Below are 27,741 nucleotides of genomic sequence, written 5' to 3' on the forward strand. Positions count from 1 at the left end.
TCGAGACCATAGCAGAACGTCCCAAGAAAGCGCCGAAGGCATAACTGGAGGCAAGAGAGTGCGTACTGGAGTGCGGCAGGGGTGATTTGTTGCGCAGCCAGTGGCGTCCTCGCACGAGCATTGAGCAGCCACCAGGGGATATGTACACTCCTACGACATCTGATGAATAAAACTACCTCCCTGTGGGGGACTAGAACACCAACACGCCGAAACCTGCCGACTGCGAGAACGCCAGCAGAGGTGAGCCCGGGAGCGCCAAGACGGAGCCCACCAACGTGCAACGGCAATATGGGAAAGCCGGATAAACAACAGACCAAGCTTCCATTCGAGTCCAGGAAACAGGTTAAGAATAACGCGACTACCTCAGATGTGGAGGGGGAGCAGGAGGTGGCCGACGGGACTGGCATGGAGACAGTATTGCGGGCAATTCAGCAAAGCCTACAGGAGATGAACGGCAAACTCGATAATGTGATGCTACGAGTGGACAATATGGCGGCGAAAATAGAAAAGCTCGACGAGCGGATTGTGGAGGCAGAGCAGAGGCTCCAGAACCACATCGTAAGCGTACGGTGGCATAGAAAAGACTCTGGAGGGCCTCCGTGCCAAGGTGGAGGACCAGGAAGCGAGGTCGAGGCAAAATAATGTCCGCATATCTGGCCTGCCGGAGTCCACCAACACGGGCAAAATGGAGACTTACATCGAGACGTTAATGAAAGAGATCTTTGGCGCCGAAAAACTGTCATCGGTATTCCTGGTCGAACGAGCGCACCGCTCCTTGGCACCCACACCGAAACCGGGTGCTGCCCCGCGCATGATCATTGCCCACATGCTCAACTATAGAGACCGGGATACGATCCTCAGACTTGCCAGGGAAATGGGTAAAATTGCGTATCAAGGAAATACCCTGGAATTCTATCCAGACCACACCATGGCAGTACAGTTGGCGCGCAAGGAATTTGCTCCAGTGAAAAAGAAACTGCGTGATCTAGGAATGGAATATGCCATGTTATACCCAGCGAAACTTAAAATCACGAATGCGGGTAAGCCTGTTATTCTCCCAACGGTGCAACCAGCACAGGAATATCTCAAGAAAATGGGAAAATGGCGGAAGACGCAGGACCGAGACGAACCAACGAGTGATATCGACTAAGTCGACGTGGGAATAGAGTCCACATCGCCTTGCAGGACAAGACGGGACGAGAGACACCAGGGTGCCACCACTGATTAGCACCTGTGCTAGTGAACATTGCATTAACAGGGGGCCCAGAACGGATCAGTGTGAGAAAGCGGGAACACTAATGAGCCATGCACACGGTCCACACCGACAGCCTGAGTACGTGATGGTATATTGCACAGTGAGTACGCTGCTGACACATAGCGGACCGGGGTGGTGGGAGAGTCATTATGACCGCCAACGTGCACGCAGCGACATATTGGGAAAGGTACTCTGGACCCACTTGTACTGAGGGCAGACAATACATGGGCCAAGAGTGCACGGCCGAGGAACTGCACCAAACTGCACGGTCCTACTGGACAAAACAGCAGAGATGGACTCGCACACGAGGCCCTTATTGTACCATACTACTGCGATACGGCAGACACAAACGAATGAGGTTGTATTGAATAGTATTGTTGTTAGATTATGGCGGGGGGGCAGGGGGGTAAAAGGGAATTATTGCGACTTTTGAATAGAGCACTTGCGCCTGTCCACGTCCACTATGTGGATGGAAACGTCTGTACCTGGTGACACCCCAAAGTGGGTGCGCCCCAACAAAAGTTCTACTACTGGTATAATTGTTGTGAAGGGACGGCTTTGGCAAAGTTTGGGCGCTAAAGTGGGTGGGGGGCGGGAATGGGAACTGGGAGTTGTTCGACTTGAATCACTGGGTCTGAGAAGCATGGCGACCTCCTTCATTAAATGCATTGTAAAGGATGTTATACTCCATTTCAGGTTCACAATCTTTCGACGAGGGCTAGAGCAAACTGCAAGCATGACATACTCGAGGAGGACACCTAGCAAGACACGGCAGACACTACACCTAGGGCAGTGACACGACCCAGCACACTGAAATTTATCACGTGGAATGTCAGAGGCCTAGGTAACCCGAAAAAAATTTGGCAGATATTTGCATATTTTGATCGCTTGCACATTGACATAGCCTTCCTGCAGGAAACACACATAGCTGCCAACAGCACATCTACGTTGGGCGCTAGATGGGCGGAATCAGTCACCAGCTCGAATTACTCATCTTATTCTAGAGGGGTCAGCATTTTAGTACGGAAGGGGGTGCAATTTAAGATCTCAAGCATACACAGAGACTCTGAAGGTAGAAGTGTCATGGTGGTGGGTACGGTGCGACAGCGGCAGGTGGTATTGGTGAACACTTATGGCCCTAACATAGACGACCCAGGGTTCATCAGGAAAGTATGGCACACCATAGCAGATATCCAGGCCGACAGTATAATATGGGGTGGGGATTTTAACATAGCGTTGCGGGACGGGCTAGACAGGACACTACACACGCTGGAGCCACATGTTAAAGCGAGGGAAATGCTCCGAGATGCTATGGATGACTTACAGATGGCTGATATGTGGAGGGTTCAGCACCCAGGGGAGATAATAGCAACACACATAAATGCAGCACACAACAGCTGGTCCAGATTGGACTACTGGCTAGGCACACAAGATGTGATCTCATGGGTTACCCATATTAAACATCTCCCAAGAACGCTTTCGGACCATAGCCCTGTGCTCCTAGAAGTAAATATCCCGAACTACGAGCCTCCACCTTTCACTTGGCGTTTTAATGCGGCGGCATTGCGTGACCCACTATACGTAGAAACCATACATAAGGCAATCGTGGATTACTTTGAACTGAACTGCCCCACGACTGAAGACCCTTGTTTATTATGGGAAGCTTTTAAAGCCACAATACGGGGGTATGCATAAGTACATCCACGGGCATACTGAAGGACATAAGGCAACAGCTAAAAACACGTGTGAGTGCAATACATGCTTTGGAACAGAGATATACACAAACAGGGGACACTAAAGTATTGGGAGAAATACAAGCACTACTGGTGGAACACCGACAGTTTGCAGCTGACGAGCTTAAATATGTGTTCAAACGTAGAACTGCTAGAATGTACGGAGAAGGAGGCCGACCAGGCAGGGCCCTAGCTGCTCTGGACGTGCGCCCCAACACATCACCACTATACAAACACAGACAGGAAGTGTAACGAGGGACATTAAGGGTATAACGGGTGAAGTCATGGCTTCGTATGGCAAACTGTATGAGGCACGTCCGTCGATACCACTGGAGGACCTACTGTCCTACATGGTGGATGTGGAAATTGCGTGGCTAGCAGACGGTCACAGGGAATACCTGGCTCGCCCCATAACAGTGGAAGAAGTCACGGATACTATCAAACGGCTACCAAATAGCAAAGCACCGGGGCCAGACGGCTTCGTGACGGAATTCTATAAGAGGTTCGCGGACTTGCTTGCACCACACTTAGTGAGACTGTATGGAGCAGCGCATGAGGCCCAAACTCTACCGACGTCCATGAGAGAGGCTCTGCTTATTGCGTTATTGAAACCGGGTAAAGAAGAGGATAAATGCGACTCATATCGCCCCCTCTCACTTATAAACGTAGATACGAAAATAATAGCGAGCTTATTGGCAGACAGACTTAAACCACTAATGCCCTTGCTGATACGGCCTGACCAGTCTGGCTTTATACCAGACAGATCTACTACGCACAACACGCGCACATTATTTGCTTTAGCCCACTACATGGCGCCAGATATAAAAGCAGTGGCAGTATTATTAGATGCGGCTAAAGCGTTTGACACGATAGATTGGCCCTTTCTACACGCAGTTCTGGTACGCATGGGGTTTCCGCCTATATTCATGGGGTGGATTACGATGCTTTACACGAACTTAACAGCGCGTATTAGGATAAACAAATATGTATCAGAGCCAATTCCAATCTGTCGAGGCACTAGACAGGGATGTCCACTCTCACCGATGCTTTTTGCTTTAATACTAGAACCCCTGGCTTGCAAAATTCAACAACACCACCATTATTCGGCCATACAACTCCCGACACGCCCCATACACATCTCGCTATATGCAGATGATATGGTACTGTACGTTAAGAATCCGGAACAGCACCTTAACCCATTATTAAGAGAATACCTAAAATTCGGTCAGCATTCAGGTTTACAAATAAATTGGGCCAAGTCCCTTATTCTGGCGCTGACGGATGGTACAAGCCCGACAGCCTTGGACTATCCGCTAGAATGGCAAGATGAGCCGACAAGGTACTTGGGAGTGTGGTTCCATAGGGACCCAGAACTGGTCATCCGTACTAACTACGGTAGAGTGATAGCGTCATTAGAGGACAAGGTTAAACGCTGGAATAAACTGCCACTGTCCCTGGCAGACAGAACGGCAATAGTTAAAATGGTGCTATTGCCTAAGTTCCTCTATCTATTCAATAGTATCCCCATAAAGCCACCTGCGGAGGTATTCCGAAACATTAAAAAACTGGTGATTAGTCTGCTCTGGGCGGGAAAACAAGCCAGGCTGGAATTGCACACTATGACACTGCCATATGCTAAGGGGGGTTTCAAGGTCCCAGATTTATATCTTTATTACCTCTGCGCTCAGGCGCAATTTGCGCACTACTGGTACCACGAGATACCTTTCCTGACTCACGTGGCGGTGGAGACAGGAGATGCAGACCCGATCCCACTGCCAACATATTACCACATAAACGAACTAGATTGCATGTACACGACATTAACCCGGTTAACGCTACCACGGAAGCGTGGAGACTGATGGGAAAGGCGGCAGACAGCCTACCAATATACGCTCCCGCTGGCACATCACCCAGCGCTTTCGGTCACGCAGGAACAGGTTGGAATGAATTTACTAAAGTGTGCTGGGATAGACAAGCTAGGCGATCTATACAAAGATGGAGTCTTCCAGACACTAGACAAATTGGAGTATATTAGTAATCCGACACTACTATTCAGTTTTAATTACTACAGGCTGCAAAGAGCGGTAAAAGAGCACTTTCCTACTTACCCGGAGGAACCCAAGACCCTGACACCACTGCAGTTGGTAATCACAACACCCACGGCCTCCCATTTGGTATCGAAGTTATACACAAGCATACAACTAGACATCGGAGGGAACACTGAGGGGGTGAGAGACAAATGGAGCGTAGTGTTAGAGGAGCCACTCTCAGAAGACGAATGGGCAACTACTTGCCTGCTCACTAACATGCTGACACCGAATGGTAACTTGAGGATCATACACTATAAATATCTGCACCAAATGTACTATACACCCCAGAGACTACACAGATACGGGTTAAGAGATGACTCCAACTGTGTTAGATGTAGGCAGGAGAATGCAGACTTCATGCATTTAGCGTGGCACTGTCGCCGGGTGGCGGGTTTCTGGGAGCAGGTTATACAAGCTCTAAACAAAATGCTCGGGACATTGCTTGAATGTAATGCCAAGGTTTGTTTGTTGGGTCTTGTTCCACAACTGAGAGCGCACAGGCGCAAATTTTGTGTGGTGGCGCTGCTACTGGCTAAACGGAGGGTGTCTTTGCATTGGAATAGCAGACTGGGACCGAAGGTTAAAAACTGTCTGGAAGATTTAGCATATTGCCGAGACACACTGGCCACTTATGAGGAGGACTTGCCAATCAGTTCACGTCCAAGAGACTATTGGATGTATTTAAGTACCTATTTACTAGAACATGAAACGGAGCAAGACGTCGAAAATTAATAGCAAGGACTGCGACACGGTGCGTGAAATGGAGCAATGGATTCTTAGTTTGAAGTGGGGGGGAGGATGCTGTGACACAGTGATCTAATTCTAGGAGTTCTTTGTTTTTTGTTTTTTAGCTGTTTTGCTATCTTTCCGAAAAAATATACAAAAAGTAAGAAAACAAGCAAGATTGCATGCATGTATAGCACTGTTCTTCATTGCAAATGCTTCTTCCAGCAGCGCCGCCGGTCCTACAGATGTCGGCTGATGGGCCGTGTATAACGAGAACGTAATTTACGAAATGTACAACTGTGTGGCCGGCCTGTTACGGTTGTAGGCGCAAGCATGTATATTATTAATATGAAAAGTGCAATAAACTTCTTACACTAAAAAAAAAAAAAAAAAAAAAAGGTGCTCTTCATTTTCTTAAATCTATAAACCTTTAGCATGACTAAATACTTATGTTTGCTAAAGCTAATGGACCGTAATTGATGTGCCTGTATATTATCTTTTGTTTTCAGTGTTGCCCCTGACGAAGGGACTGCCTACATGTCCCAAAATGCATTGTGCTATCTACAGCTTCAGTTGAAAAGTTTTTGTATATTGAATGATTTCCAATATTGACTTGTTGTATATGTACCTTTAAGAAAGTAATGTAGTTTGTTGAACACAATTTCAATCACAGTGAAAGAATAAGAATAAATTGCAAATGTTAACAGTAAAAAAACGTGTTTAATTTAGGTAAAACATTGTTATAATTTAACAAATAGTGCACATCTAAGTCTCAGCTAGCGGTTCAGCTAGCTAGCCACCTGTCTAGATTCTAAATGGTCCAGGCATGCTTACTGGATTAAAAGTAGAATCCCTATTGGGGTGGCTTTATAAATTGGATGACAACAGAGAGAAATGTGATGGCCTCACAATTTGGATAAAATATCAAACATGTTGTATTAGCTGAGGCCCTCCAGTAGCTTCATAACGTTGTAAGTGGGATGTTAGATCCAGTCTAACCCCAAATGACTCAAACATCCAATTGAAATCTGTTCCACCACTTGTGATCAAGGAGACAACCTCTATTGAGAAACGTAATATACCTTAAAAAGATATTTTCCACTTAAGCAATCGTTCTAGAATATCAATTTGTCTTTTACAGGTTACAATGCTGACTACCTAGCAGCTGGCAAGTTATTGCCTCATAGATATACTTCGAATACATCCTCAGATGTAGCAACTGGCATAGATCCTGCTGCCACCAGTACCCTGTATGTTAAAGATCTTGTCTTGGAATATAACAGGACTTGTATTCAAGTTTAAAGACTCCAGTTGGTTGTCTTTTGTAAGTGGTTATAATATATGTATGTTTCAGTATACTTGGACCCCACTTGTAAATTACAGTATTGAATCTGAATAGTCTAAAAACAGACCACTGTTTTGTTGGTTTAACTGTGTTAATTAAAAGTGTGTTAAGTTGTGATATAAAAGTATTTCAAATTGATAGTGCAGATCTAGAGTGCCTGGTCATTGAATTTCCAACTAGGAATAAAACTACCATATTCATCGTTTATCATCGAGGTGCTTGTAAATTGAAGGAGTCAAAAATGCTTAATAAGCTTGACAGATTGCTGAGCTCCAGGGATTCCTTAATATGGCCCTGGTTGCTAGCGATTTTAATACCAAATATAATCCAATCCCTATGTTAATGACTATCCAGAAGGATGAGGACACAGTGTGGGTATACCTCATCCTGAGAAACCTAGGTTGAAACACACCAATGTTCTATCCTTACAGGTGACTACACTGACTATCACTTATTGCCTTCAGCCCCATAATGGCTGCGCCACTTCTGACCATCCTTTTTAGTCGACCCATAAAAAGGGCTCACTGACCTCATATGTTGATTATATGTCATTGCATTTGTCAGATGGGCATAGCAATACATTTAAAAACAGTGGTAAATATTGTTTGGCACTAGATCATATTTGGACAATTTAATCTGAAATATGTTTGACAAATTGATAATAGGAGTAAATGGGGCACTGTAGTGAAGGCTGAAGTGTTACCAGAAATGTACAAAGATATAAATCTTTTTTTCGCAGAACGGTTTTCACTAGCCATTTGCAACTATTCCTTACTTAATCTTCATCTTTCGATGTCTGAAAAATTGACAACTCATTTTACAAAATACATAAGTCCTAATTTGGGATCTAAGCCTTGTATATGCCTGAGGCTTTATTAAGCTTGTCAGAATGAGAAAAGTAAATCTTTGATTGCCGTTCAGTCAATGAATAAAGTTGCTATAAGCGAAGCACACAGACATAATAAAACCACTATCAAGTAAAACAAAAAGAGCAAAGGGGAATGAGCTAATGGTCTGACCACTGCTGTAAAAGCTAAAAGGTTTAAGGAAGTTTGCCATAGGATATCACACAGTTGCCTTTCTAAAACAAGCCATCCAAGATCATCTTGCCTTAAGTAGTTTACAAATTGGTTACGTCCCTGGCCTGGATTCCAGAGAATCTTTTATAAAGGTGAACCTGCATTTTGGGGACTAAAGTAGTGGGATAAGGAGCTCCAATCCGTGATTGTGGCTTAGTGCTGAAATTGTACAACTATTCAAAAAGGAATACTAAGCGAGTCGTTAAATTTAGGTCAATTTGTGTAACTAACATCTTACAATTTTTTTAATTAAATGGTACTGGCTAAGCTGCATCAGTGGCATGAGGAGTCAAAAGCAATTTCCTGTTTGCAGATAGTAATCAGATAAAATATTAGCAGCATTGATCAAGTGTCTAGATTAATTTTCCTTGTGTGGAAGTAGACATCCCTACAAAAGCTAGTGCTATATGTTGCACTTGTAGACCTAAAGTCTGCCTTTGATACAGTGCCTCAAAATGCACTATGGAAAGTTTTGTATGACTAGAGTATGACTGTCCCCTTTTACATTTTATAATGTGTTTAAACTCCAGAAATTATGCCAGAATAGGATTGGTTTGAAATGGTGAGCTTACTAGACAAATCTGGACAACCATTGTGCTCACCAGAGGTGTGCTGTGGCTCCAACGTTTATTCATTCTTTATATTAACCGTGTGATTAATGCCCTACAAAATCGCCTGAATGATGCTCCTACCGTAGCAGCTTCGAAAATATGCACCTTACTTTTTGCAAATGACTCTCTTCATTTCCATGTTATCGATGGGACTACAGAATATTTCAATAACTTCTTTACATTCTGTGGGATTTGGGGGTTGTCTGTTAAACCATCTAAGACAAGGTTTATGGTGTTTAACTCACCAAAATCATTCAAGCATTCATTATATTTAGAAAGCAAAAGAGCTTATGACTTTGATAGTTTACCTACTAGGATTGCAGCAAATGGCATTTAGGTGAAGCAAATGCAAAAGATTATGGTTGTGTTGAGCCACAGAGCGAATACAGCAATGGGTTTACAAAGAAATTGGGTCCGTGTAGTCTCCCTAATTATTATAAAATGTAAGGCAGGAGGGTGTACGCAATTTAGATAAATTGAAAGCCATTGAAAATATGTTCATTAAACTTCTATTGCTCTTATCTTCCAGAACACCTTCTGTCCCTTTAATCCTGGTATTAGAGTTTCTGGTATTGATCAACGAGCAAACCTGAGACTGGTTTTGTATTTGGTTTTTAGGCTAACTACCTTATGAAAAAGCTATCTGTGAAATTTTGCATAGCAGTGATGCACATAATCTTCAGTGGTTTACTTATATTCGATCAATGTGTGAAAAATTAGGTATTTTCCATATCTTGTATCAGCCACATCAAATTAATTAATCAATTAAAAATATAGTGAAACTAGCCTATTAGACCTTTGTTACATCGGAAATACAAAGGAGGCCTCCATCTGGTGGTAGAATTGAGGATTTCCTTTCTATTATAATTAGACTATCGTGGAGAGGACCACGGTTCTCTTGGCTCTTAAGGTGATCAAGTTGTATGTCACCTATAAAGCTGTGTTTGTACAGCTAAGTGTAACCTTTTAGCGGTTATTAGAATTCATTATCTGTGCTCTAGATGAGGTGTATGGACACTGTGCAAGCTTTCAGATCATCCCAGTTTTTCCAGTTTCAGTAGCTGTTCTGGGACATTTCCTGGAGATTTAGAAGTCCGAAACTGGATCTTATGCCTCTCTGGATAATGAACATTTATTTCCAGGATTTCTTTCTCCTGTATTCCATTGTTGAGGACCAGGGAAATGAATGCCTTTCTCTGTCCTTGCCTTTTACTTATGTATTACAACTTTATCTATTCTTTCTATGGTTATCTCCTACTATAAGTAAACTTGTTCGAACAGTAGTAGTTTGCTTGGGGAAATTTCTTCAGCATGAAACCATGGAACAAGAGTGAAGCTTTCCTCTCCGCTTCTAAACCCTATCACATGAGGTTTTCTGGAGAGCTCCCAATTAGTATGGAAGTTTAGACATTAGAACTGGAAGTCAGGCTCTCCTTCAGATGTTGACTGTAGCTGTTCAAGTTCTTTGTGAGGTAGTTCTATAGTAGTTGCCTACAGTCCTAATTGGGCTTCATTCTAGTCTCCTAAAAAAATAAGAAGTTCTACACAAGTACACTTGATTACCATTCCTGCTGGATTAGTTTGGTTTGGGCTTGATTTTTTTAACCCTGCAGGCTAAATGGTTGTCTCTTAAAACTTTCAGAGATCCTGGTGTGGGAAATCCTATGTCAAGGAATCCTTGAAGGCGCTGCCTCTAAATTCTTATTGAGTTTTTCACTGGAATGTTTAGTGGTAAGGCCATCTGCAACTTACCTGTAGTCTTAACTTCGCTTCACGGTGCTCTCTATCTGAGAGTCTTCCACTCATCATCTAACACTAAAAGCCTTTTTCTTAACTAATATTGTTCCAGCTAGACATTTACAGGAGTTAGGCTCCTGGTAACGTGATTGCCCATAGCTTAGTAGTTTTCATGACCAAGTTATTCTTCAGCTCGGGCCAGAGAAGGGTTCTGAGATGGTGTTTAGCTCAGTTATTTAAATTGAAATGGCCTGTGAATTCGGTTGATATAAGAAACCAAACAGGTGTCCAGAAACTACGCGTCATGAACTAAGAGCAAATAGGTTCTTAGTGCCAATAAGGAGAAACTGAATGCAAGCTGGGGAATCAGCAAACCCATCTTCCGGTTAGTTCTTGAAGAGAGGATTCCTCAAGGAACTTCAATAACCTATGCTCATGAGCCCTGCAGCCAAGTGAAGGGAGGAACCTACCTGGCATAGGGATGCTGACAGAACTAACTGGACTCCATGAAAAGACATACAGCACTGAAAACAGTACCTTATGGATTGGAACAACAGAATTAGAATACAAGCACACCGGATAGCCCTTCTGCTGTAATAGCATGAAAAGATTTACCCTGAGGAAGACCTGTATCAAAGATGGTGTCCCATGTTCATGAGGTCGAAACTGTGGAGCCTGACCGAAGTGTAGTAGCTGTGGTGTAGGAATCGATAATGGATGATGCGGAGCCTGCTATTCCCACCCCCCCCCCACAAAGAGAAAACTCTATCAAGCTAACATCAGAACGTGTGTCTAGCTTTGAAGCCTCCCCCACCCACAACAGCACCCCAAACGTGCCGGCATTTTGCTGCCCACCCATTTTCTCCCAATAGTTCAACCAGCTTCCCTGAGCCCGATAAGGCCAGCGCAGCAAAAGGAAAGACCAACATAAAGCAATCCAATGACTAAAAAGGTAAAGAGGATCTCCCATGGGAAGGGGGGTGGGGGGGGGGCGAAAGGGCACTAATCCCTTCCCATGTCCCAACTCTAACTACGATGCAGTCCTCTGGGTATCAACCCATTAAGGGGAGTAGAGTGATGCAGGGGGGAAGGGGTGCTCGGCGATGCATTAGTTAAATCTACCAATTCTATACTAAGGCGAATGTAAACATGCTTGGATAATAGAGTCAATGGTCAAAGCTGCTAGGGCATATTCCATCTGGGCTTTGCACAGTTTCTGCTTGACTGCAAGGAATTTCCGGCGTGCCTCCTGAACCACCAGAGTGAAATCTGTGTAAATGTGTTGCCTTCAAATTGTAGAAACTTCAGTTCACGGGCTTTCTGAAGTGCAGGGTCACGGTCCCGATAATTAAGAAGTCTGGCAATGATGGATCTTGGGGATTTGCCCGGCGGAGATCGTGGACCCAGGGCGGGGTGTGCACGATCAACCACTAGATGTGGCTAGAAAGATTCTGCACCGAGGGAGCTTCTCAGGAGACGCTCGACGTAGTCCTCCATGCGCCCTGTGTTTGTGCTCTCCGGAATGCCTATTAAACTGATGTTGTTGCGGCGGCTTCTGGCTTCAATGTCTTCATTTTTAGCCGCAATTACTTTCAGGAGCTTGTCCATTTGCGTTACCTGGGTTTGTAGCTAAGAGGTGGTGTCTTCATTCTTGGATATACGGTGTTCAGCCTCCTTCAGTTGCCCATCATGCTTGTCCACCTTTTGTACAAGGAAGTCCAAACGATTATTCATTGTGTCCATCTTCCCCGACAGGTCCGATGGACTATGCTGTACAGCCAAGAGCAGTGTCTTAACGTCATCCGCAGCAGTGTGTGGGGGGTGCTTGCGCTTGCTCCATAGTAGTGAGTTCAGTGTCCACAGACGATGAGTGTGTCGCGGCCTTTTTGCCATCAAAGGTCAGTCTGGGTTGGCGGCTGTCAGGCTTCCCCATTGCACAGCTCCGCAAGTCCAGACTATGCAGCAGAGCAGTTGGCAGTTATCCCTCAATCTCCCACACACGCGTTGTGGAGGCGCCACACGCTTAAGCAGGAGTGCAATAGGCCTAGGGGAGAGGGGATTTCTCCAGGGGTTCTGGGGCCGTATAACAACCCAACGGCGGGAAGGCACGAGAAGGAGGGGAAGGCTTCTCCACCAGGCGGTCAGCGGCTGCGTGCAGTGTCCTGCCCAATCCACGCGTTGAAGCTAGAGCCCCAGCGTGGGTTTCTGCTGATTATAAGGTGTGGATGCAGCTGCCTCAGGTGGTATTGTGGGACCAGGAGTTACGGGCATATGCCCAGAAGTAGGCCATGCAATATACACAGTAGGAGGCAGTCATGCTGTGGCGGACAGCGCCTGCCCGCCGATGTCTGGAGATAGGCAGGGGTTAATTTGGGCTCTGTGAGGGCAGCAGCGTCAGCAGTTCCCCGCAGCAGGAGGATAACTGGCCACAGCATCACTGGAGAAGTTTGAATGGGGTATGCTGCCAGGACGTGAACTTCAGATCTTGTTAGGGGTTGTGGGAGGCAAGGTATGCCAGACACTTGTACAGAAAGTCAGATTTTGGGACAAGTCCAGCTTTGAGGTCTCACTGGATGGTGCAGTGCGTGATATGCCCCTGATGCGCTATGCAGCGCTGACCTTGGGAGGGGGGGGAGGGGTGGGCCCAGCGCAGCCGTATGAGTTGGAGAAATAGCGTGCTCGGCACCAATAAGAAACTAACTCGGCCGCCGAGGGCCTCCTCTGTCAACGGCGGATGCAGGATTCAGGCGTCCATATTAAAATGCGTAAACAGTGTGGCAAAGCGCTCGGCGGTGTAAGTGGAGCCGGCGCGCAGCGGGAAATCTTCAGCTCAAGTCCAGTAAATGTCCGGCCTAGCCCCACGTGGGATCCTCGGGACTCGAGTGGAGGTAGCGGCCGACCAGGTCTCTAGCTGCGGCACCCGCCCCTGTGCCCACAGCGCGGAAAGTCCTACCGTCGAGAAAGTGTGGGAGCTGTGATTTTTTTGCCCAGCGTGGTCGGAAGGTCTGAGCAGCAGGTAGGCAGGTTTAATTTCCAAAAATTGCTGGTAGATGTGCGGAGAAATTGTAGAGTATACCGCCGAGCTTCCATCCTGAGCCTCACTGATGTGCGGCCATCTCGGATGTGCGCCACCTAGCGCCCCGTGTATCAGACAAAGTTGCTTTGGAATCTATGGCTGGAGGGGACATCCTTTTGCTTGTGTCATTATTTGAAGACATGATGCTGGCATACATATTGAGGTAGTCATGGTCACAAGACTTCCTCCAAAGGGACTACTGGGTGCCAGGCATGGAGCCTCAAAACTACTGGTGGAACTTTCTAATCCAAGCCATATGCTGGAATTGAAATTAAGTACAATCCTGTTATGTACAGACAAGCCTATACACCACAGTAACGACAGAAAGAATGACATACTGTTTTGTTACTCAATTGAAGGAATTGGGGAGAGGAGTTGGCCTAACGGCTAGGGCTGTCGCCCTCGAATCTGGGGAACTGGGTTCGAGTCTCAGCAAAGACAGCTGAACATCCTGTGATTCTGGGGAAATCACTTAATCTCCCTGTGCCTAACAAAAATTAATGTGTCCTCATGTAATGCAACTGGTTCTATGTAAAGCGCTCTGATATCCGGTCAAGTTCGCACTATATAAAACTCTGTAAAAAAAAAAGAAAAAAGGGGGAAATAAAATCAATCCAAGCTGACTGTCCCTCAGTTGGAGAAATTGATGCTGCCACCAAGTTTCAGACAGGTGTATCAGGACCAGGTCATCCTGACCTCAGAAAGACCAAACTATTGGATCGTCTCAGTAATCCAAAGGGGACGAAAGGTTCAATGACAAGGTCAGGCAAAATAGTAGTCATCTGGTCTCAAAATGGCCTTTCCTTAGCGACTCAACTAAATTGTCATCCCGGTGTTGGAGACATTGGAATGTGTTACAGATTTTACAGCTGTATTATAAATCGGTGGGTTTAAAGACTGTAGCTACTGACTGCTGAGGACATTTAGCTTTGCTTCTCTCGCCCTTTCTATTTGTGTCCCTTTCTCTCACGTGTATCCTCTCACTCAACAAACATAAAAGAGACCTTTTGAAAAACATTTGCAATAACCCTTCTAAGTTTACAGACCATTTGTGAAAATATAGAGGTCACAGTCAATACGGTAGTGAAATTAATGGACAGTTGTTTTGCCGTGGCATACGTAGACTGTGATTAATTATGTTTTAGATCTGCAAATCATTTTAGCGAGCTCAAAATCATGTTATTTTATAGCTCAAGCGTAATGTACAGACTACTGAGTAGATTGTAACACACCTGAAAGGAATATGGAGATTGCATCAACTTTAAATTTTTCTGTGATATGGTCGGTTTGACATACTTGCAGTGGCATCTTTACAGTTTGGTCCTCAATCAAGTTGACTACCGTAAATTTGAATGAATAAAACCCGAGACACAAAAAGTTCATCAGCCACTGTGCAAGATAAGAATCACAAAAGCAGGTTCTTTAACTTATGCAATTGATTAGCTTAGAGTCAATGAATATGATTTCCCAAGTGAGAGCACATCCTTTTTGATTTCCCAAGAATATTTCAGTTTTTACTTGTTCAGTACGAGGATCACTAACCAGCTCTTTTGGTTTCCAAAAGTAGGTGGAAATGCCACTATTGTGTTAAAAAAACAAAATTTGATGTGGGATATGGTAAAGAGATTTTCTGATGTTGAAATTTTCAGGAAAAACAAAGTAATGTTAATTTCATGCTACCTTTTTAACTCAGGATGTGGAAAAACTGTCAGTCACTTGTGAGTGGTTCGACCTACTTACTAGTGAACTTGAGCAGAAGCTGAGTCCCAGGGGGCTTAAATATGGTAATGAGACTGGTCTAGGCAAGTGGCTGGCACCCACAAGCCCCTAAAGTGTGAGCCTTATGACTTTTTTTCTTCTCAAAACCAGTAACAAGGGAAGCTTTTCCTTAAAAGAAAATAGGACTAGGACCTTCCATTGTCACTTGGCCTGCCCTAGAATGAGATATTGTTGTGATTTTTTTCCTAACATTGACTACAACTTTTGGAGCAGCATCTCATGTAATAGTGATGCTGCCTGTCTCTTGCATGCATCACTGTGTGGAAAAGTCAGCCCATAACGCACCTGATGCCCAGGCTGCTGGCGCAGGACGCCTCTTAGTTCCCATCTCGAACAATTACAAAACAAAAAGAGACGGGCGCTGGAAGCAGGAAAACAAGAATAGAGTTTTATTTCTATGAGGAGAGCCTGTCATTTCGGACGCCCGCATGGGGTCTACAGGGTGTGCTCTCTCCCCCCTACCCACCACACACACACCAGTTTCTCTGAGGCTTCGTCTTTTATACACATGTTTATGATGCACAAACATTCCTTATTACAATAGAGACGCTTAGAAGTAGGAAAAGGCATGCTTGGAATCCCAGCTTCAGGCCTATTCCCATACCAGTCGCTCAGATGTCATCCTCCCCTCCTGAATGTAACAAGAGATTGTGATCTCTCAGCTGGACATTCCTACAGGACACGAGGGCAGGAGGGGATGATCAGATCAAAGGTTAGGCAGGCGATAAGATCGGGCACTTCGGCTGGTGTATCACGGTTTTGTTATGCTGGGCAGGGAGAAGGGGGATGTACATCCACGAGGCTTGGTCTTAGGACTTGGGACCGGGTCGAAAGGTCAAGTGTAGCCGGGGGGGGGGGGGGTTGTCAGCTGAGGGGAAGGGTGTTCTTGGGAGGAAATGGGGGGTGTGGGTCAAGTAGGAGGGCTACTTTTAGAGCAGGGTCACGCAGAGGGAGAGGGTCTTGTGGCCGATGCATGAGCAGTGCGCGCGGGGAGGGGTGCCGGGAATTTAACAAACGGGCAGAGAGGCCATAGTGCCTAAAATGGCTGTCGCGTACGTGTGTGCATGGGTCTATGCTGGCGGGATAACACAGTCAGTGTTTAGCGATATCCATTCTGCTTACAACAAGGGGTACAGTGAACACAAATGAACGCCGCTTATGTACATATACATTGCCATTTTCAACAGTCGCCGCTTTTTACATAAGCTAGTTCAGTTCTAAACAGTCGATACGATTGGCGGAATGCGGTACATACGATTTTACATTTGTTGGGTTATTCATACAAGTCTAGATATCGGCATAATACTTAATTCCGAAACATTATAGAATCAAGTTCAGCCTTTCTCTCCGGTGACATCAACATACAGTAAAAGTACTCTGATACCTTCGGGTCTTATCAGTGCAATAAGAGACTTTTGGAAAACTAAATACATGAGTGACCGATGAAACATTTTTGAAAGCAATACAAAATGGTTGAGGGAGGAATTCAGTTTGATACAAGCAATTAGTCAAGGGGGTGAGTAGAAAGTTCAGGAAGGGGGGGGGGGGTCTTCGTCACAATGTCTTTTTTTTTAACAGAGTCCGTCTTCTTTTGTTGGCGCTGTTGAGCACCGGCGGTGGAGCTATAGGTCCAGCTCGGATTCATCCTTACACGTTGCAGGGTGCGATCAGTCCTCTGCTGTTAGATCACAGTCCTGTTTCCTAACTGATTTTCTTAGGGGTGCCCCATGCTGGGCACCTGCGTGTCTTTCTTCTTCCGTGGCAAAACCTTATTCTATAGTCAAAAGTTATGCGAAAAGGGTGATGTTGTTGAATAATCATGGGAAGAGAGGGAGGAGTGGGATCAGATCTCTGAGCACACCAAGGGACCAAAGGAGCAAAGGACGACGAGCAGGCAGGCCCATCAGTCGGGCTCAAAAGAGACGGGGACTTCAGGCACGAGTGGGTCAGCAAATCGAGGGCTTCAAGGCAGCCCTTTATTCCTTAATCTGCCGATTTTGAGAGTGGTGCCTCGTCCCGCGTCTCGTTGCTCTGTGGCTCCACCTTTGGCTGAGGTCACACGTGCTTCATGATCTGTGGCCAGGCTGTGCGTCACGTCCAGCTCCTCTCCTCCGGTGATTGTATCTTTGAATGGGTACAAAACAGGTTTTAGAAAAACTGGCAGGGGAAGACATTTATACATCTCAATTCCGTCCCCAATCCTAAGTAGGTGGGGGATAGGTTCATCGGTCACAGTCAGAAGTCATCACTTATGGATCATGTAGGAGGGCATTTCCACTGAATTCGGAAGCCTATTTGGCGTTCATTCGTGACGTACGTGGAGAGAAATCGGACTTTTATACACAGTGTATTATATCAAACTCGAAATCGAGTCCTTAGGTAGAGACTCGCCCTTTTTCTTTTAACCCAAGTACTGACAATCTTACATTTCCCTTCGGGGTCAGCTAACTCTTGCAAGCAGGGGTTATTATCATCATGAGAGGGGGGGGTTACACATGCTTTTCTTGGGGAGCGACCGTTAATCAAAGTTATCAATTACGCTTCGGGGGTAGCTGATAGGGAGCTGGTGTTAATCGGGAGAGGCGAGGACGCTTTGGACAGGGAGCTGGGGTCAATCGGGAGAAGCGAGGACGCTTTGGACAGGGGGCTGGGGTCAATCGGGGGAAGCGAGGACGCTTTGGACATCCGCACTTAAGTGCAGAGGGGTGAGGTAATCTGGGCATTGGGAATTGCATTTCTAACGAACTGGAAAACAGAAGGCCATTGACGTTATAGTCCCCCTATAAAAAGGCCAGATTAGGGGACATCAGTCGTCTTACCTTTCCTTTCCTTCATTACCAACTCGGGTTCTATCGTTTTGCAGAAAGGAGAGGTAGTAATATGGCAAGTTACAATCGTTTTAGTTCCTGTCAATTTATGCCGAACACCTTTGTGTTCGAAGAGACCCAATTAGGTATGTGCCGGGGGGGCACAACGTTACCATACAAGGAAGGAGGGAACAGGGGGACTTTAGAGAGAGAGAGAGAGGGAGAGAGAGAGAGAGAGAGAGAGAGAGAGAGACCGCACTCTAAATGGTCCATTCGGTACACGTATGACATGGAGAGAGAAAGAGAGAGACGTGTACAATAATGGGCCATTCAGTGCGCACACAACACAGAACAGCAGGGGTTAAGCAATACAGAAACACAGGCAAAGGGATGCCGTAGATCCATACATTACGTACACACAAACTCAGGCGGGGAAGACAGTACATGTATTATATACAAAAATCCAAGACAAGACATATAACCGTTATTGGCCATAATGATCTTTTCCTGTATGCTGCGCATCCTTAGCATCCTAAGCTCTTTTTACCCTTTTCTTTTCTTTTATTGTCGGCTGCCTTTACTGGTCTTTGTGGTTGTACACACTTACGCCTTTGGCAACCGGTCAAGAACTAACCTGGTCGGGCTAATGTGTTTCCAGGCTGAGGCAACAGTGGGTGTCAGTTGGGGGAACAATAGGGCAGCTTTGAGTTTCCGGTCCATGAGGGTGCGGAAAGGATGTAGTAATTTTTAAACACTGACAACATTCCTAGTCCTCCAAGCGGGGTGTACTAGGGTAAACCTCACCTCAGAATATTCTTTAAACTTTCCCTATTCAGTTATTTGTAGGATGCTTATTTATTTAGTGCACGTCATTTTTGGTTGTATTATTCGGGGTGCCAAGCGAAGTCATATTTTGTATTTTTCGCTTCAGGCTGTCCTCCCAAGCGCTAAGTTCAGGGAGAGAAATAGCCACTGTTCGCTTGTCGTGTGTATGTATCATAATCGAACCCCTTTTCCCCATTTTTGTCCGCTAGATCACCATTTTCTTTTTCGTACCTTAGTCGACGTTCCGAGGTGACCTGCAGAAAGAGGGAAAAAGAAGGGGGGCGGGGGCAGCATTTTAAAAACACATCAGCGCGCATAAACTCGAAAAGGCTTTTACTTACTACATACTCGGGCTATCTCCACTGGACGCGGTCCTTGCCAACTTGGCGTTTGAGCCCAGGTGGACCGTTTAGTGTGGGAGAGATGATTATCGGAAGCCTGTGGATAGCATAGGTCGCCCAAGTGTGGTACTACGGATCGTATGCAGGGAGGTCAGGTGGCACTCCTTCGGGGCGACTTAGGGGCAATTTTAGCACAATTTTCCTGATACAGGTAGCATATAAAGTATAGGCTAAATACCAGGGTCTTTTAGTGGTTGCTTTAGGCTGCACAAAAATATGCAAAGTACATACAACAAAAACCTGGACCATTCATATTTGCAATATTTCTGCGTGCTATACTTTTTAACCCTTAACTAATCGAGCTGAGCCATTTCACCTGTAATTCAGTTATATCGGAAAATAGTGGTCATTTATTCGAAACTTACCAATTTACGCGTGACAACTTCGTTTGCTTTTTTCCAAAAATCTTTAATAAGAATGTCGGTGCACAAATACGGGCCTACAACCCCGTGGGCCGGCCACGGAGCAGGTTGGAACTGTACATGTGGGGATACTTATTAGTGGAAAACCTAATGGAGTCGGTGGTCGTTGATTTCATAATAAAAGTGCGACAAGTGCAACAAAATCATATCGAAACTTCAGTGTGAGCGAGTATCATAAGTGTTGAAATTCGAACTTTCAATAATCATGATGCGCCAAACTTAACAACAATTCATTGTCCGAATGTTCAATCAGCACCTATCTCACTTCAATTCATTGTCCGAACGCATAATCAGTACCCATCCCATATCAATTCATTGTGTTTAAAAACTGCATACATATTTCATGACACCAAGGCTGAGCAATCGGGGTACAGCAAGGAGTTGAAAGTTTCATTTGTACCAGCGCCATTTTGGGTGCAGCCAGGCAGATCCAGGCATAGTCAAAATCTCCACCAACTCGTGGTTGGCCCAGAGCCTCTTTCGGCAGTCCAAAAGTTCCGTTAAAGGGCAACAGAAAGGATCGGCAGTATGAACCATCAGTCAAAAAAAAAGGGGGAGGGAGGCAACATTTTTTCCTACCGGGTCATACTGGGTTTTCACCGGAACTGATCCGAACTGTAGTCTGCAGGATTTTAGTCATTCAAATTGAGGCTGGCGTCAGCATGGGAGCGCCGACGTCCCGCGGCTACTTTTTCATCGTTCCGCGGGCAATCATGGCAGTCATTCCCCATCGGGGGTGTCTGCGGGGGTCGGGGACCCCCGCGGCTCCTATAGAATCTTCAAAGTCGAGGAGAATTTTTTTATGATGGTGGGACTCGTTTCTTAATCAACAAGCAACCGGGCCATCTCTTCACGTTGGGCCCGCTCCAGCAGGATCGTCCGCCATTTTACGAGTGGGCGAACCCATGTCGGGTGAGTGGAGCGTTGGGGGTGCCGCTGGGGGCCTCCACCTGGGGAGGTGGGAGAGGCTCGTTCGCGCCGCCTCTCCCTCCCAGCGCACCCCACGCCGTTTTCCTCGGCGCTAATATACATGATGGCCGGACCAGGCGATGAGAGAGGGGGGGGGGTCGGAGGCATAGGCAAGACATCCCCCCCCCGGTGGCCTGCAAGGCGCCGCTTCAGGGCCGACCGGGGAGCTTCTACCAAGCCGTGGCTGGACCAGCAGATGCGAGGGGGGGGTCGGTGGCACGAGCAAGACATCCCCCCCCCCCAGTGTTGTCGCAGCCATTATTGAAGAAGTGGGGACGGCCGGACCCCGTCGGCCTCGGCTCTTCTTCGGGCCCACCTTACTCGATGACCTCCGGCCGACGGCTGGCAGCAGGACCCGCCCTACACGTGCCGAAGATCTCGTCTTCCGGATGGGCGTAGCCGTGATCCTGCTGCATTTCGGGAGTTTCCAGAGTGGGGGTAGGTATCTGTTGACTTGTATCTGTCTCATGTTACCGTTATTGGGGCGTGGCAGGCGGTGGGGCAGACATGTTTGGAGCAGTGAGGGGTGACGAAGCCTTGTTGCCTCGTGGCTGCCGTGATGTCAAGCTTGGCTTCTCTCACCATTTTCATGTTTCTTATTACGGGCTTATTTCTAACGTTTCTTATTTCTAGCGAAATCATGTGTTTTATCGTGAGCTATTTCTTTTTTTTCTAACGTTTTCCTATTTGCAGCGAAATCAAAAAACTCATCAGTGGCCTACTGATTTTGCTTTCTTATTTCTTTCTTCCCTTTTTATTCCTATCGTGTTTCATGCTAAAGTTTCTGTTAACAGGATACGGTGATTACTTCATTATTATTGCATATGTCCTTTTTATTAGGGGTGCCCTCTGATCAAGCCAGATGATCTACCTCTAATAAATGGTCCGGGTGGAACTAGTTTACCAATCAGTGGGGAGTAGATAGGCCCGAGAGATTACAGCGGAGGACAAAGGTCCGCATTACCTACCCTTCACTACTTGCAAAGATTAGACAAAATATTTCCTTTCTATGTTATTTGCAAACAGACAATACCTCAAAAGAACTATTCCTTGAACAATGAATGTCCAGACAATCAATCAATCAATGGGGAGAAAAACAGGCATGACGGATTACAACGGGGACAAAAGTCTGCATTACCTATCCTTCACTATCTGAAAAGGGGGGCAGAATATTTCTATTCTTCCCTGTTTGCAGACAGAGAATATCTCAAAGAGCAATAATCGATAAAAATCGATAACAAACAATCAGTGGGGTGAAAAATAGGCATGACTGATTACAATGGGGGACAAACGTCTGCATTACCTATCCTTAACTATTTGCAAAGAGAGAGGAACGTTCCTATTCATCGCTGTTTGCAAATAGAAAATGTCTCAAAGAGAACCAATACTTCAAGTACAATCAATCAATCAATCAGATGGATAAAGCCATCCTACCAATCGGACGTAGAGACGTCCTACTTAATCTTACCCGGACCTGGACCGTGTGGGCAATTCTTCGCCTTCCTTTTTCCAGCGCCCAATCGTTCTCTTTCTCCATGTTTTTACCGCAGCATTCCTGTGGGATTCCAGTCAGGACAGTAGGTCACTTGAGAGAGGTCCGTTCAGAATTGGTGAAGTTCATTCAATCGGCAGCCGGACGAGGGCCCTCTCAAGGCAGGTATACTCCAATCGTTTAGATGTTCACCCCATCGTCTGGACCTCTCTTACCGGACCTTATGTCGCTGATGGACCCCGCGTTGGGGCGCCAATTGTGGAAAAGTCAGCCCATAACGCACCTGATGCCCAGGCTGCTGGCGCAGGACGCCTCTTAGTTCCCATCTCGAACAATTACAAAACAAAAAGACGGGCGCTGGAAGCAGGAAAACAAGAATAGAGTTTTATTTCTATGAGGAAAGCCTGTCATTTCGGACGCCCGCATGGGGTCTACAGGGTGTGCTCTCTCCCCCCTACCCACCACACACACACCAGTTTCTCTGAGGCTTCGTCTTTTATACACATGTTTATGATGCACAAACATTCCTTATTACAATAGAGACGCTTAGAAGTAGGAAAAGGCATGCTTGGAATCCCAGCTTCAGGCCTATTCCCATACCAGTCGCTCAGATGTCATCCTCCCCTCCTGAATGTAACAAGAGATTGTGATCTCTCAGCTGGACATTCCTACAGGACACGAGGGCAGGAGGGGATGATCAGATCAAGGGTTAGGCAGGCGATAAGATCGGGCACTTCGGCTGGTGTATCACGGTTTTGTTATGCTGGGCAGGGAGAAGGGGGGTGTACATCCACGAGGCTTGGTCTTAGGACTTGGGACCGGGTCGAAAGGTCAAGTGTAGGGGGGGGGGGGGGTTGTCAGCTGAGGGGAAGGGTGTTCTTGGGAGGAAATGGGGGGTGTGGGTCAAGTAGGAGGGCTACTTTTAGAGCAGGGTCACGCAGAGGGAGAGGGTCTTGTGGCCGATGCATGAGCAGTGCGCGCGGGGAGGGGTGCCGGGAATTTAACAAACGGGCAGAGAGGCCATGGTGCCTAAAATGGCTGTCGCGTACGTGTGTGCATGGGTCTATGCTGGCGGGATAACACAGTCAGTGTTTAGCGATATCCATTCTGCTTGCAACAAGGGGTACAGTGAACACAAATGAACGCCGCTTATGTACATATACATTGCCATTTTCAACAACTGTATTGCCCAGTTTACTGGGACTAAAATGTGTGCCAGCTTATAAGCCTCTGCCACCATTCAACAAGACCTGATCTGCAACTTTCTTCTAGCGTGTCAACTTCACCAGCATATGGGGAAGTAGTAGAGCAGGCTTCTCCAACGAGTAGCTCGTGATCTACTGGTAGCTCTCCTCTGTTTACCACAATTAATTACATTAGAAGCTTTTGCTTGGTTGAAGAAATATCTGTTTACCAAAATTGGAAAGCTTGCATTTGAAACAAAATTGTGTGCATTTTCAGAATTCATAAACTGATGTTTGGGGAAAGAAATGCAGATTTTCCCAAAAATGTCTAAAGATGATAAATATCAAACGATGTTGGAGAGACTATTACTACCATTATTAACTTGGTGCTAGGACTACTTCAGCTATGGCTGTTATGTTTTACCCATGTAGAGGCATTACACATTGACAAAGCATTTTTTACATTACGGCTGGCAACTGTACCTGAAGCACTGCTCGTAATCTTGCATATGGTGGCCACTAATATTATCTTGTCAAATATAGTTACTACTGCATCTCTAATAACATTAGTAGCTCGGGAGGATTTCCATTTCTTACTACAGAAAAGGCTGGAGAGCACTGCAGTAGGACATTGATTGCTGACCTGTCTCCAGCAATGTGGATGGATAAAAATTGATTTGTGGGGAACTGCTTGTCCCTGAATGAGTGACTGCCGCAAAGAAGAAAAATCAGCAGTGGCCTATGTACCTCTGTGGATTATAATGGAAATAAAATTGAAAAGAGAAGATGGATTACTCAGATCATACTTTTTACATTGCACACAAACTCTATTGCTATTGCTCTATTTTAGAAGCCTGATACAATGGAGTAATGTCGGTCACTGGCATCCACAACTGTACCTCCTGTTACTATTACCTTTGATAACACATGTTTCTGTTTCAGTTCCTTTTTAAAACCAAAACTAGAGATCAGTGTCTAAAACTAAGCCACCTCCTCAGTCTAATAGGATATTTGACTTGTAGCACACAGATGATTGTATGAGAGCTCCTGAATTTAAGTGGCTTGAAACCGAAGGGCCACTGGACAGTTCTAGCTCATCAATTGTAAAGTTTGTCACTTAACCTGGGAGCATTCCTCGTCTCCGACAGTCATTTTCTGAATCTGAATGTTAGGGGTTGTCCTAATGTTTTCCTAACATCGCATTCGCTCTAAAGTAATCTGCTGCTCTTGTGTTTTTTCAGGCTGCTGATGTACTGCGAAAGGTTTATATGGAATTTCCCCGGCTCTACAACATGAGTATTGTCTGCTCCTTTGAACCTCAAGTTATTTATATGGTAAGGCATCTATTTATGATTGTTTTTGCTTTACCAGTTAGTAATTTGAAAGTAATGTACAAAAATAATTTTGAATCATTTTTTTCTCACATGGATGTAGTGCCAAGGCATCTTTGAAGAATAATTTTTTACTTAAACATGGGCGTAAAACTAATGAAATTATCCGCTACTTCAGCTTCTTCCCCTTTGTAGTGAAGACAGGGCCCTGCCTGCATACATTGTTATATTAGCATAGGCTTATTAGAAGTTTAAACGCCATTTTGCCTCTTGCAGCTTTTGCACACGACACTACATGTAACTGTTGTTGTAAGTTAGACTGCTTGGTTTCCTCGAATGAGAATGGTCTGTTTTTACATCCCTAGACTTATATTGCAACCTTAGTCTGTACACTGCATGCAGAAGCTTTCATGGTCACCATAACAATGTATGCTGGTATTCAGGTTGATCGGCCCCACTCTAGACACAACAAGCACACAGCTGCAACCAACTGAAATTCTAGTGCCTTTAATATTGCATGCATGATTTGAGCACTTGGAAGAAAAGCTTTTCCAGACACAGAGAGCTTTGCTGATCCTGAGATGTGATTCACGTCTGCTGATCTTGGAGGTATGTGGTTCCCCATTCAAGCCTAAGAGACCTTCTATTATTATAAAACATAGTTCCTAGCAGAGGAGGGTGGTTCACAAGACGCTATATGACCTGTTTCCACTATCATTATAACACGATTTCTTCCATTGTGTTTTATGGAATTGGAACAATTCCGATCGTATTATTTCTAATCATATGCCTGCTTATGTTAGCCAAAATACTGCATCTTAGAGCACGTCATTAAAATAAACAATTAAACGTTTCCGTGTCTCTGATTACTCACGTTGTGGACGGGTATGAGAATAAAACAAAAGAGTGTTCTTGATTCCCACCATTCCTGAGAGTACCCTGTGAGAAGTTGTAACCCATCAATCAGAGCACTCTTCAGGATCAGGTAGTTTCTAGAATCCCCATCACTAACTGTGAGGAGTCTGTCTCGGCCTCTACCTTCAAAGGAGAGCCACAAGATTGCTGCCCACTGATCCTGAGGGACCTGCTGTACTTTGCAAGCTCTCTCAAGTGCAGTCATCCATTTGTGGATATCATCCCCAACTTTGTAGGGGGGCACAATCTTACTCAGGTTTCTATTGTCATAGGACCTGTCTTTATCCTTAGGGATAGTGCTGCCACCAGTGGATCCTAATCCACTCTCTCTAGGCTGCCTTGCTCTAGCAAGTTTCTCTTTGGCCAGGGCAACTTCTAATTCTTGCTTCTGGATCCTAAGTTCAGCCTCTCTCATTTTGGCCTCATGTTCCCTTCTCTGAGGGCTAGTCAGCTCCCTTCTGGAGTTGCCATGAGAACCTCTAGAAACATAGGAAGTATTGGATTCACCTGAGTGATTCCTCCTCCTCCTATGCTCCTGGTTAAGTCCATTTGGGGGTCTGAAGGGGTTGGACCCACCTTCAGTCCCAAATAAGCTTAAGTTAGCCTGGTTAAGCCTGCTGACTAACACCTGGCTATTTCTCTCATCATCAGACCCACTTTCTTCCTCCTCCTCCTCTTCTTCCTCCTCATCCTCTGGCTGAGTATCTCCAGTGACCAGGTCTTCCTCATCTATGTGGATAACAGGGGCAGGGGCATCAGTGTTTTCTTCTTCAGAAGGAGAACCTCCATCACCAGTCCCTGAGGGGCCTGGTTTAGAGTTCTTTAGAGCTTCAGACTGGTCTAAAAGCTCTCTGAGGTGTCCTGCTGTAGGAGTAGGACCTGTTTTGATTCCTCTCATGGAACACAGTTGCCTCAGTTCCTTAAAAGGAAAGATAGCAAATTTGGATGGTGCCCTTGGAGGGTCACTCTCAACAGAGATGGGTCCAGTGGATCCCTCTGCTCCAGACATTGCTCTAGTGTGGTGGATGTGTTGCAATCTACCTACACTGGTGTTTTCCTACAAAACCTATCTAGTAGTTGTAGTCAGGGTGTGCTACTCCCTATCCTCTACAACCACTAAGTTCAGTAAAACTTAAGTATACTAGTCTTGTTTTAGTGTACCTATCAGGTACCTGTATGATCTTTCAAATGATACTCTCAAAGATTGTAATGGTAAAACAACAGCAAGCTCAAATCCCACCGCTGCCACCAATGTGAGAAGTTGGCCTGGTATATGATGCTCACTAGTTCTAGTGATCACCTTGTACCATGCCAAGCAACCCCCTTTGGTGCAGGTTCTAAAGTCAACCTTATAGACAAGCTATCCTAGGGGTAGCATGGACTAAGCAGTCTTAGGCTAAACTCTGTAAAGGCATGTGAAGCAAGCTGTTTTACCATACACAAACCCCTTGAATACCAAATGAAAGGACACTACAAAGATATATATTGAAAATATATATAGATTTATTTCTACAAATAACCCTGATACTCTTTATGAGCACAGAAGCAAATGCGTTAAAACAAAACACAGTTTAAATATACAAAAGTTGCACAATTATGGATGAGCCCTAGGGGCCACCTAAACCATATACTAAAATAGTGGTATAAGAACCACTATGGGGAAAGTGAAGAGGCCTAGGGCCTGGGGAATCGCTGGAGCTGTTCGGGACTAGCAGTGAAGAAGTCTGGAAAGGCCCGCGGGACTCGGGTGCAGTGCGGAAAGTGCACGCATTACCGATGCAATGTCAATGGTGCGTAAAAGTTACAAAGTTAGTTATTAAGGAACCTTCCGAGTGACCTAGAAGGATGAAACTTTAGACACAGACACTAGAGGTGTATACCAGTGTTGGAACACCGGCGTTGCTGAGTTACCTCACCCACAGGAAGCGGGTGCACAGGGTCGAAGTAGTGTCGGGTTTCGTCAT

At 45.5% G+C, this 27,741-nt stretch overlaps 1 protein-coding gene across 1 annotated transcript in view; it reads left to right on the top strand.

Moving 5' to 3' along the window:
• Nucleotides 1-27,741, top strand: part of GDE1 (glycerophosphodiester phosphodiesterase 1) — a 196,507-nt gene that overhangs the window by 97,311 nt on the left and 71,455 nt on the right. Inside the window, exon 4 of the mRNA XM_078665115.1 lies at nt 24,773-24,865. Coding sequence (XP_078521241.1) covers nt 24,773-24,865 — 93 coding nt within the window. The remainder of the gene's footprint in view (nt 1-24,772; nt 24,866-27,741) is intronic.

This window comes from Lissotriton helveticus, chromosome 10 (genome assembly GCF_964261635.1).
Source record: "Lissotriton helveticus chromosome 10, aLisHel1.1, whole genome shotgun sequence".
Classification (NCBI taxonomy): Eukaryota; Metazoa; Chordata; class Amphibia; order Caudata; family Salamandridae; genus Lissotriton; species Lissotriton helveticus.